We start from the raw sequence: 13,154 nt of genomic DNA, 5'->3' as shown, positions 1-13,154 counted from the left end.
ATTCGTCATAACTGCTGGGAGGTAGTAAGCTAGGTATTTTTAAGACTATTTTAAATTTAAAAATCTATTTTTGCTCCAAATTAGTATTTGCTTTTTTTTTTTAATTTAGCTTGATAGAAATCAGTTTTAATTTTTGCCCCCCAACCAGTTCTGAGGAACAGGAACAAGGTCTCATCTGAGACCTTGTATGACATATTTGAACACAGAGCAAATTTTTATATTCAAGATATAAACCCCAGAAAATAGGGATTTATAATGAAAACATTGACAGGCATTTACCATAGCCATACTGGTGGTTTATGCTACACAGTATTAGTCTTACTTTTATTTTCATTCAAACCATGTGAACAGACATCTGTAGTAGTACATCTCTGGTGATACACATTACCATAAACTATGGGGAAGTTATACATTATGGAAATGATATCTCTGAACATAGAAACATACAAAATGAAACATTTAGACATACTTAAGTCACACAAAGTTTGACAGCAACTACTATACTTGAAACACACAAGAATAAGGTCTTTTCTAGACTTTTTGTTGTTAAAGCCATATCTGGCAAACATTATGCACACAGATAATTTCACTGACATGACCAGTTTGAGAGATCAGAGGAACAAATGCACGCAAACATTTAGAAGATCTGCTCCTGAAAGTAATCCTTTATGTTAAAAGATTACTAATAAAAGTCCAATTTTGAGACCCAGTAATTTTGTCTTCATTATTCATTTCAATTTTATGAAAAGATATTATATTGAAATTAAGTATTAACAAATATTTAATAAAACAAGTTATGAAAAACTATACTATAGATATTTACTTAATAAAGACTTACACCATATGCCCAGCACCATCTTCATACAGATGCATTGTAATTTCATCTAATCCTAAGAAAGTATGGTTTCCTACTAGTAGTTATTTTAGTAATTAAACACTTCACAAGAATTAATATTACCTAGGACTTTATTATGCAGAAAAAAAAAAATAACCCAACCCTAAGTCTACCCCTGTAGTTTCTTCATCATTACTTTTACTTAATTTTACAAGCACCATAATTTTCTTTGATCTACAGGAGAGGAAAAGCCAAATTATCGCATGCAAAAATGTGATGTAAGCAGCACAACATTCAAAGTGTTAAAGAAATAAAAGATCTTTTCAAGAAATGAGAACCCATAATAATTAAAAGACACAGCAAAGCAAAATAAGCTATCTTTTTACTTTATAGGTTGGTGGTCTGCTTCAGAAAACATGTACATGGAATCTGCATAATCATTATTTGTATCAGTTGCTTCTTGGTATGCATTAAAGCAGCTGAAGTAGTTTTTACATTAAACATTTGATGGGCATTGTTGTGGTTTTGAAGTGGTTTGTTGTTTGTTTTTTGTTTTTAAGACTGAATTTCTGTAAACTAAATCCCAGTAGGTGCTGAGTGCATCCTAGATTTCCAAAGAAATTCAGAGCATTCAACTTTTATTAAAGTGGGCTCAAGGAGCAACATTTCTATATCACACAACAGACACAACAGAACTGTAATCATTACTGGCAACGAAGAAACCTTGAACCAATGCGATGGTAGTCTGTGTACGAGCATAGAGTGATGTGATTCTTCCCAGTGCTCACGCTTTTCTTAAAAGACTTGTAAATGTTCCTAAGGTCTCAGGGTGTACTTTCTGTGTGAATAACTCCTAAATGGGAAGCTTTTCATATAGCCCTGGGCATGCATAACAGCAAATGCCTAGTGCCATCTACTGGGAGTGCCTGCTCCTGCTCGGATTTGCCATTTTGTCTATAAAAAAGGTTATGAGCAAACAGTGCACTAGGTTTGCACACATTGAAACGTTTAGTCCTAACTTCAGACAAAAAAGTATTTTTAAAATACAATTTGGAAGAACAGACCTGCACTCCAGGTGCTAATATACAAACAGAAAAAGAGCAAGTAAAAACACCTCACTAGCACAAGTGATCCCATGTAACTCATACATGGTTACAAAATAGTGGTTCAAAGAAGAGACAGAAGGTCACCTCTATTCTAAAATACCTCCCAATGGTATTTCATTAATTTAATTTTTTGGGGGGGAAAATGTCACTTATTTCTGATCTACAACTACATCTTAAATATAAATTAAATACTGCATTGTGTTACTTTGTCTCTTACAGAAAGGACAGAGGTATCATTCCAAGCACAGAAATTGAAATGATACTTTCATTCAAGTCCTCGTCCTGCAAATATTTAACTGCACGGAGTTTAAAAGGTTGTTTGAAAGCCCCATTTGCTGCTCTGCTGGCACTTCGCTCCTTTACGCTGTGTGGGCAGGGGTTCCAGAAGGTTCAAAAGTCTCATCCCATATGGAATTTGCCACTGAATTAGAAGGCAGCCAAGCTCCACACCGTCCCAGACTCAGTGGACACATGGCATGGTGGTATGGTTGAAGGACTGCAATTCACACAGATCTGGATGGTGGGAAAAGTACTAATTCAAAGTGTTATGTCATAAAAAAAATCATGAGAACTTGGGGTATTTTATGTATATTCAGAAGTCAAAGTCACAGGGCATTGTGGCATTTAAGCAGATGTTGGCTCTACGTCTCATTCCCATGTTTTATTCGATACATGCTATACCATTTACTTGCAACCCTCTAAATACACCACACACAAAAAAAACAAACCAAAGGCAAAACAAGCCTATATTACTTTATAAGCATCCGGGGAATTAGATTACTCTTAAAATATGTAAGATATGTGACTGTATATTATTCCACTGTTAGCAGATGAATTTGGGTTTATTATATATAAATCTCCCTCTCTCTATATATATCTATAAAGTAGTCAGTGGAACTCAATCTATTAATGGTTGCACAGTTAGGGATCAAAGGGAATAAACAGTAGCGTTAACTTTTTAATTCCAAAATGTGACTACTGGATTATGACAGAAAAACAATTTGACAAAACAGATAATGCAATGCTTTGCAAATAGGTACACAACAGCAAAACCTCCCATGGGCTCTGTGTGTTTCTAGCTGACCAACCTGGGATCTCCTTTTCAGAGTGGGAATAAAATGGCCAGAAGGCCGAGTGTCCCCATTTTAAGGTAGACACTGGCAACATGAGTACACATCAAAAGGTACAAAATGAGGACTAAGGAAATTTGCTTACCCTATATTTTTAGGGGTTTAAATCTGGCTCAGCGGCAAATATAACGGGAAACCAAGGTCAAGCTGACACAATGTGGGTTATTCTCTCTCTTCCTCAATATGTGTTTGCAGCTCCTATCAAGGTTAATGGAGTTTTGTGCACATGTGGGGAAACAGAACACAAATGCTGCAAAAATGGACTCAGATTTAGTTCAAATAAAGTGTAATCAGCTTTAGAAAAAATCCATCAGCTTGAAAATTGATCTCTTATCACTGAAAAAATCTTTAAAACATCATCTCCATATGCTTGCTAAGTCCAGCTCTGGGAAAAACGCTCATAACATTCTGCAGCCTTATGAACCAGTTGTGAATGTAGCACAACACCCAAGATGGTTCTTTTTGAGGCTTCAAAACACTGATCAGCCAGGGCTGTATCTTTTTTATTTGGGTGTCAAGAAATTCTTAGTCATGTTTAAAATTAGCTCAGTGCAGCTTTTATTTTCTCCCACATAACCATGTGCACTCACAATACTATGTGAACATTACAGATACGCTTGCTGTTCAAGTGAAACACAAAATACTTAGGTTCGAGGTTTCATCAATAACAAACTCATGGTGATGAGGTCTTATGGCACCCTTTCCAGACCTAATGGACAAACCTGGACCTTACATGAGAAAGTACAGCTGCATCTGGGCATTAAATTGCATGTTTCCATTTAGTTATGTAGAGAAGTGTCACGTAACTAAGGAATATGCTGTCAGAGGAATAAAAGAATAACTTTTAAAATCTGCACACTTTTTGTACATAAATTTCAGTACAACATATTTGATTTATAATAAAAATGTGAAAAGAAACACATGGAGTGTAACTACAGTATACTACTAAAGATTTTGGGAAATGTTTTTAAGTCCTATCATTTAATAGCAATCAACATCCTAAATTCTTTTATGCATCTTTTTTAAAAGTAGAAATGGCATTTAATAAAATATTTCACCATTTTTGCCAAGAATGAGGAAATAATATAAAATTTAAGAGACAATATTTTGGACAAGGAAGTTAGCATTTCCAAACTTCTTGAAATCTCAGATATGAAACCCCTCACTCAAGCCAGTGACTTTTATCCAAAAAAAAGGCAAATAAACTTCTAGTTCAAAGGAAAATTTAAACAAACCCACAGCAACTCATAGCACATTGTTTCCTGCAGCAGAGACACCCATTCCTACAAGGGCCTTCATTACGCATGACACAACAAGCAGCACCCATTCAACCTGAGGGAAGCCCACAGGCTCGCAGGGCCACTGGCTGGCTCTTTGTCACCAAATGCAGCAGGTTGAATGCAGACATCACTGTGATATCCTCACCAACAAAACCAGAGGCAAAGAACAGGGGCAAGAGCTGAGTAGGGAAGAAAAAAAAAAAAAAGAAAAAAAAAGATGAGAACAAATTAAAACATCAAAAATGTTAGATACAGTCACAGAAAAAACAATAATTGAAATTTTATAAGACCACCACATGGGAACACAATTCTACATGCACTTTTCTTAGTATGTTTAGCCCATTTCTGATACACCATTCCCTACCATTTTGATATATATTACATAGTATTCGGTGAAACCATTTTATGTGCTACAAAGCGAGAGGGAAAGGGGGATTTTTATGAGGGGCATTCACAGCTGCTTTAGATACCCAACTGAGAGCTACTTGGGGGGTAGCAATCTAAGTGGTCACAAGTACAGAGGTACTAAGGAAGAAACCTTAGGACCGCAACTAGATAGCAGAAATCCTGCCTGGAACACCCAGGAATGTTAGGCAGAGCAAACATGTAGGCTTTTTCTATTTATTTTATTCAAAACAAAATCAAACTCCGCAACATTTCTGAATAGTGAATGCTGGAAACCAGTCATTGCTAAAAAATTGTTCTTTTGATGACTTGTTTGAGGAATGTGACATTTCATTGTAATAAACTTGTCAGATATTTTAAAACCATGACTTTTCAAGGGCAGGAAGTAATTCATGTTGTAAACTGTCCATGAGATACATTTAAACAATCTTCCGGCCAGTTCAAATATAGAAAACAGAGAAATGGCAGTCACAAGATTTTATTTCAGAAGGGTTTCATGCACAAATACTAATTGTTTTATTCACCTCATGGTGGGAGGGAGGAAATGCAGCTGCCTTATAGCCCAGCCATGTACAGCCATAGCTCACTTCAGAATTATGTGACAGGGGACCAGAGCCAACCCACAGCAAAGTCAGAACGGAAATTCTCTGGGATTCTCGTGGAAGCAGGATCGGGCCCCGTGTGACTGAGGAGTGGCTGGGCAGGTCTCCCAACCTCCTCCCAGGCCTTTCTTTTTGGTCTGTGGCAGCTCTGGAGCCGCGGCAGGCAGCGTCCAGCAGTGGCCCACCGCAGGCGCTATCCCAAGCGTTTCCCCAACGGTGAAGAAACTGCCCATGGTCTCATCCTGAAGAGTAAGACTCAGAGGCCATCTGTAGAACACTCCAGAGAGGTGGTGGACTGCCTCATCTCTGGAAACACTCAAGGTCAGAATGGACAAGAGTCTGTGCAACCTGATCTCATTGAAGCTGTCCCTGCTTACTGCAGGGGGTTGGACTAGATGGCCTTTAAAGGTCCCTTCCGAGACAATCGTTCTATGACGATTCCGTGACTGTAACAAGCACCCAGCACCCAGCCGTATCCATTACCAAACCGGTCTGGAGCGTATCTGACAGAAATCTGCCCGCATCAACACGCCTCAACTCGGGCGTACCCAAACCAAACTCGCCGCGAAACCCTCGACCCCTCCGTGCTGCCCGACGGCGGGGGCCGGGCAGGCGCTGCGAGAAGGGCAGCCCGCGAGCACCTTCACACCTTCACACCTTCACACCCAGACACACAAACCCGTCTCGCGTAGCAGCGGAGCTGCGCGAAAACCTGCGCGAACCCCTCCAGAGCAGACGGGCGGGACCCCAAGAGGTCTGCGGGCAGGCAGCCGCAGCCCCACGCTGTCCCCGCTGCCGCCGGCCCTGCCACCGCCCGCCCCGGCCCGCACAACAAGGCCACGCTCCGAGCGCCCCCCACCGGCGGGCGGCCCGCACCGCCCCCGGCCCGGCCCGAGCGAGGCGGCGCCGCCTGGCGGCCTCCGGCTGGCCCACGCCTGCGAGGTGCCGCACTGACCGCCCAGAGCAGCGCCGCCTCCCTGCCTCCCTCCTCCTCCTCCTCCACCTCCCCCTCCTCCTCCACCTCCTCCCTCTCCCCCCCCCCACCTCCTTCTCCTCTTCCCTCTCCCTCTCCCTCCTTCAAGTGTAAACAGCTTGGAGGACATTATTGGAAATTCCCGAGGATTATTAAAATAGATCCTGGCCTCTTGAAAATGTCAAGTATTTCAGTGTTCACCAATATGTTGTTATTTACTCTCAAGTATTATAAAGACTCAGAGTGTATACAAGTCCTGAAAGCCCAATAAAATATCACTGAGCATCCATGGAAGTGCTTTACTGCAGTTAGCGTATTTTATTCTTTTATTGCTGAGGCTTTGATTGCTATTTCTATTTACTCTGTACATTACAGCAGTGCCCAGTAGTTCCAGTAGGAGAGGACCTCCCAGTGCCAGTTACTGTATGCACACACGCAAACCCTGCTGCAGGGAGCTTACAGACTCTGGTAAGAATGGCTTGTGAAGAATCAGTAAAGAGAAGCGCAAAGTCAGACTCATTGCAATTCACATATTTGTTTGGAGGTGCTTCACCCCTGCTTGCCAATTCCATGGGTACAAAGAAGAGACTGAGGGAGAATGACAGGTTTGCATCTTCCCTCTGCTCTTTCTGTGGCACATGCAAGCTTGGCCATAGCGTTCAGCAGGCTCTGGTGCCATGTTTATGCCTCAGACTTATTTAACAGGAACAGCCAGAGCACAACAACAAACATGGGAAGAAGTCCTGAGAAGGGCAATGAAGTTGGTGAAGGGTCTGGAGCATGTGTCTTATGAGGAATGGCTGAGGAATCTGGGGTTGTTAGCCTGGAAAAGGGGAGGCTCAGGAGTGACCTTATCACTCTCTACAACTACCTGAAAGGAGGGTGTAGCCAGGTGAGGTTGGTCTCTTCTCCAGGCAGCTAGTGACCGGACAAGAGGGCACAGTCTTAAGCTGCACCAAGGAAGGTTTAGGCTGGACATTAGGAAGAAGTTCGACACAGAAGGGTGATTGGGCATTGGAATGGGCTGCCCAGGGAGGTGGTGGAGTCACCATCCCTGGAGGTGTTTAAGGAAAGATCTGAATGTGGCACTTGGTGCCATGGTCTACTTGACAAGGTGGTGTTTGGTCATAGGTTGGACTCGATGATCTCAGAGGTCTTTTCCAACCTAGTTGATTCTGTGATTCTGTGAAAACACCATCCTGGGAATAGCATTGCTAGTGGTTTAAACTACCATACCACACGTATCCGACCCTTTCCAGGTTAAGCAAAGCCCACATGCTGGTGCTGGAGGCACCTGCCTGAGCCCTGAGGGAGCCCAGCTGTGCTGACTCACATCCCACCTTGCCAGTGTCAAGGCTCGGTGGCCTGGGTACAGCCAGTTAACGTGACTGTCACACGCCTGAGCCACAGTGAGTACTGCAGTGCTGCACTTCCACCACATAGTCATTGATAACCCAACATCTTTATTGCAGCACTGCAACATGCCACTTTTCTGGAAGGACAGATGCTCCACAAAGAGGTCAGAACAGACCTCACAGTCCTGGGAAGCGAATTATTCTTTTACACATCACTTTTTGGTTTCACTGTTTGGTGGCTTGCGGGTTTGGTTTTTTTTAAACACATGCTGCTTGATGCACTGCCTGCAACACCCAGGCAGTTGTTGGCTCCTCATCAGTTGTCATCAGACCTCTTGGAGCCCCTTCACTGCACTTCACCCTTTAACCTAGCACAACTTCCATCTGTCCGTCTTTCCTAAGATGGACACCATGCTCAGCGATAACTTTTAAATAACTTATAAATAACTTATAAATACAGCTAATACAAATACAGCAATAACTATGTCATTAGGTGGACTTCAGAAGCTGTTTTCTAGGGTACACATTGGAACTCCAGGAAAGCCTTCCTTTTAGGATCCTAATGTTGGCATATATGAAAGAAGTGCTAGCTTTCAAGAGCTTCTATGTTGTCCATTGTGGACATTCAGAAATCCTAAGTTCAGCCCCAAAACAAACATGATTAGTTATAAAGTAACATAGGTGGTCTCTCAAATTTGTCCTTCGGAAATTAAGAACTTTTTATGTACTCAGGTTATGTTTTGTCAACCTCTGTCTGCAATTAGAAAAGTTTCTTCGGGGGAAGGACAACTTGGGAGATTAATTTCTGATATTACCACGTCTTGTTTTTAAGAGCAGTAATGGAAACATCAAGGGTCTTGGGAGCTCATAACACTACTTGTTTAAATTTTTCCGTATTCAATGTTTTTCCTGACAACTCAGGTCCCGAATTCCTAAAATTACATGAGAATCCCAGCTCTCACAAGAAAAAATGTGAAGCTTTAGCTCTTTACAAGTAAATTAAAAAAACAGCCACAAATTCTTAAGGGAAGAATCAGGATTTTTTTCTTGCCCCAATAATGAGACCTTAATAGTGTGAGGCTTCTACTTTTTTTCCAATTTCCCTCCCCCTCCCCCTCAAGTCTCTGGCCTCATTTGGAGGCAGGAAACAATTAAGAGATAGGTATACACTAGCCAGAGAGCCAGGCTCCCAGGCTCTTGACAGGAAGTCCTGTGTCACTGGAAAAAGCAAAGAGCAAAAATATTGCCACACTGAAGAAAACCAAGCAACCAGAAGTCAGAAGGCAGTAAAGGCCTAGGAGTCTACTATACTCAAGTGTTACATTAACAGTTTCATTTTTATCAATGTTTGTTTTGTTAAGCATTTTTCAGTCCAGCAATAAGTTCGAACAGTTGTTTTGCAAAGGGTTTACTTATTTATTTTGACATAAAGCAAACTATAACCAAACGTTTCCCAGATAAAGCTTAGTGGAATATTTTGTATATACATTTATTCCAGCCTTATCATTTGGATATTTTTTTTAATTTGGTTTTTGCTCACCTAAAGCCGCTGCCAGTCAAACTCAGCAGACAGGACAAATCAACCCCTAGCCACTGCAGGAACAAAAATGCAGCCTAGAGAGAGAACCACATGAGCAAGTGTTTCAGTAGATCATGTCTTTTGGTGTCTAAACAGTTATTTACTCCCTAGTCATTTTCCCCTGACACATTCTGTGCTAATGCCAAAGCCCTTGGTCTTTCCTGCTCCCTGCATTGCACTTAGTGTTTTTTAGGGACTTCACTGTTTGCAGTTAATGTCTCAGGTTTGTCAAGGTGTATGCTACGGTGGGGCAAAGGCAATGTTGAATAGCTTGCACGAAGATGTTTAATAAACCATCACCAAGCTGCCAGGAGACTAGAGCACAGGAAAACTTTTCAGCAGGGGTATGATGACTGCTGGTTATTCATCAGAGAAGGAAGGGAAGAGTTCCAGTTCCCAGTTCTGATGCAAGACCTCTGATCCTTAAACTAGCATCCTTTGCAGTGCACAAGGTATTCTCCCACTTACATACTTCACTACCTGGGCTAACCAAGCCTTCTGTCCTGGCCTCCTAACAGCCTGATAGAACAATGAGGAGTCAGCCTTCAGCCCTTCAAAAAACACACATCCTGTGAATATGCATTGTGTTTTATAATTATATTTTTTAGACAACTGAACACTTCAATGTGCTGTACTGTATTTGAAGCATTTGGCACAAAATAGTAAAGGTAATTGGTAAAACCTTGGGAAAGGGTAAATTTAGATTAGATATAGGAAGAATTCTTCACTGTGACAGTGGGTGAGGCACCGGAGCAGGTTGCCCAGAGAAGTTGTGGATGCCCCATTTCTGGAAATGTTCAAGGCCAGGTTGGATGGGGCTCTGAGCAACCTGGTCTAGTTGAAGGTGCCCCTGCTCATGGCAGGGTGGTCCCTTCCAATCCAAACCATTTTGTGATTCTATGAAATTTACCTTTAAAGAGAGATTTTAGGCTCTGGATTTTCATGTGCTTGCTAATGCAAACCAGGTGTCTTCAAAAGTTCATGATTTGCTATTAAAATACCTTGCAAAAGCTCATGGTCTGATGAGAGTAAAACACTCTCTAAGAAAGATAAGTTAGTAAGCTAAGCTAATGATAAAGATAATTATAAATTTAAGCTTCTCAAAGACTTACTGAAGAGGCATAAAGCATTCTAAATTAAATTCATTGCATTAACCTTACAGCTCTACAGATGTACTGTAGCTTTTAACTTGCATGCTTGTCTGCATATAGTCTCCCCCCATACAATATTAGCTTCTCAGTTACAGCCACAGAAATCTGAAGTATTAGACCTGAATTCCCACTTCACTTTCAAGACTCTCAATTAAAGCATATTCTCCTTAGCTGTCTGTGCTGCAATGTGCAAACTGAAGGGCAGTCCAGCCTACTTTTAGGACATTTACATTGTGCCCCAAGAAAAGAGGTAATTACTGCTATACCTTGTAATATTTGAGTGGAAGACCAGGAAATATCAACCGCGAAACTTGAAGTTAACATTACCATTAGAAAGGAATCTAAACAGTGACGTTCAAAACCTTTTTGCTTTCTTGAACTTTACATATTCACTGATACTGCATTTTGTTCTTAAACCCTTCCCATAGCAACTGAAACTCAAACCTAAAAAACCTTCCTGCAAAATGCACAATCTAACATATAAGACATTTTCAAGAATTGGTTTGGCTCACATATGCTTTAAGATACTGACAGAACCAGCTACAGGTGCTTTAATAGCCCTTACTTACAGGAATTATCATTTGCAAAGGAACCAGAGAAGTGCTTAACTGGAGAGTTGATTCAGTGTTCCATAGCATGAACTACAGCAGCGTCCCTGCACCTGCAGAGCAAGCAGGGCTGGAGGTGGGCAGACACCCACCTGGGCACACCAAGCATGACATGCACCAGGGCTGCTCAAGCTCAAGGGGTGCAGGAGGCCCTCCCCAGTCCCACAGTTTCCTCGTGGTGCCCACAGGCCAGCCTTCTTTCTCCTGTGAAATGGGGTTATATAGCCTGGTCTATTGATATTACTGAGGTATCTTTTCTGTGTTCAAGCTGGAAGGCTTCGGTAGCAATGCCTTCTATATTCATCATGTTAACAGGGTAGGGGTGAAAGAAGAAAAGTCTAAAGGTTGAGATCAGACAAAAAAAACCACAGGAAAGCAGGAAAAGAGGATGAGTAGGAATGCATAAAGTTTCCCACTGAGGTGAATCAAAGATATTTTTAGGAGTTCAGCCTTTAGTCTGAGCTTTATTACCCAGACTTTGGTCCTCCATCTAAGAGAGAGAGATTCCCAAAACAGATTTTACATTACCATCCAGGCTAAAATGATCATCTTTCCAAGAAGTTATTAAAAATCTTGGGAAATAAACCAGATTCTGAAACCTCTGTACACAATTCAGTGTAATTTCACTGATTTCAATTGTTGACAAAAGATATTCTATGTAAGGAGGCTCCATGTGTCTGTTTCCGTTTATATTAGAACGGTTATCCAGAATAGAAAAAATTATTATACTGAGAAAAATATTACATCTGAGCAGAGAACAAAGAAGTATATTTAATTTTCATCTAAATACCAAATTGAGTTAACATCCTCTTTAACCTGGAAGCTCAAAATCCCTTACAGGAATAACCCTTTTTGTATGCTGAACTGGCCACTGCATTGTTCCCTCACCAGCTAGTGAAAAACCAGTTTGGCAACAAGAGGCTGATGTGCTGGTGTAACTAAAGCCCAGGGGTGAGTCCAGTGGCCAAATTAAAAAAAGCCTGAGAAGTGAGAGGATAATCAAAACAAAGGGTTTTCTGAAGGCTGTACCTTCCCAAAAAAGCAACAAGGGGAAAGTTACATTATTGCCTCCCTGTTCTGCAACTGCTCCCATGAACCAGCAAATTGCAAAGCTGGTTTCTTCTTATTTTACTACCTAATATTGCACAGCAGGGCAGTGGTCCTGGTCCCCTCTGAACAGACAAAGGACATGGCCTGTGAGGATGTAGAGGACATTCCTGCTACACTGAGTACAAGGGGAGGAGGGAGGCAATTAATTCTTCTTTAAGTAATACAAAAGTTAAGAGTATCCTTGCTCAAGGTACTCTAACTTGGTCCGTAGGGAGGAGTGTAAAATGGATGGAGATTTTTTTAGTATAGAGACAAGACACTGCAACCCTTGTGGCAACAGATGAAATGGAAAGAGAAAGTGAAACTGCAAAGAAAAAGTGGAGACCTCAAGGAGAGGAAGAGACTAGACAAGTAAGGAGTCCCCAAGCCTGGGACAAAAGAGGATGCTTGGCTAAGGGCAGAAACCAGTGACTCTCTCAGCCTTGCAAGTGCTCACACATCTGTCATTTGCAGATTGTTTCCTAATAGTTATGACTGGCAATACTTCCCAGAGGAAAGTAAATATCAGTCAGTTGGGATTCTCCCCCCACTCCAGCTCCTCCCAGATCCGAATGCACCAAAATAGCGCTAAAACTGCACTTTCATTTTCCCTGACTTGGTAGTCTGCCAGCATACAGCACATTCCTTTTACGGCAGTGAGTTTATAACTGCAATGGTCATAACTATTCTTAAATGTGTCTTTTCTGAGAATCACGATCCTTTCAACATCTTGAAAAATTTCTCATCTTTTCCATTCCAGGCAGTCCTCTCCAGGACAGTGGTAAAGATTTAATTGCTTCTGGTGCTCAGATGATGAGATACAAGTGTTCTGGGAATAACCTTTTAATTTAACAATTCCTATTGGCAAGCCCAAAACCTTTTTGTGTTGCTCTCAAATAAAGGCTTCATTATCATACTAGAAGAAAAAAACCCCAAATTTTAAAAACTTCTGGTTACTGCTGTGAATAGAATTATCTAAGGGGTACCCAGCACTTCAAGACATGAAACCCATTTTTGCTATGAGGTCGATTTGAGTAACTA

General features: G+C 41.4%; 1 protein-coding gene across 1 annotated transcript in view; it reads right to left on the bottom strand.

Moving 5' to 3' along the window:
* Nucleotides 1–13,154, bottom strand: part of MSRB3 (methionine sulfoxide reductase B3) — an 82,944-nt gene that overhangs the window by 58,193 nt on the left and 11,597 nt on the right. The window contains 1 exon segment of the mRNA XM_032687863.1: nt 4,404–4,530. Coding sequence (XP_032543754.1) covers nt 4,404–4,530 — 127 coding nt within the window.

This window comes from Chiroxiphia lanceolata, chromosome 5, assembly GCF_009829145.1.
Source record: "Chiroxiphia lanceolata isolate bChiLan1 chromosome 5, bChiLan1.pri, whole genome shotgun sequence".
Taxonomy (NCBI): Eukaryota; Metazoa; Chordata; class Aves; order Passeriformes; family Pipridae; genus Chiroxiphia; species Chiroxiphia lanceolata.
This window is presented reverse-complemented; position numbering and strand designations above follow the sequence as displayed.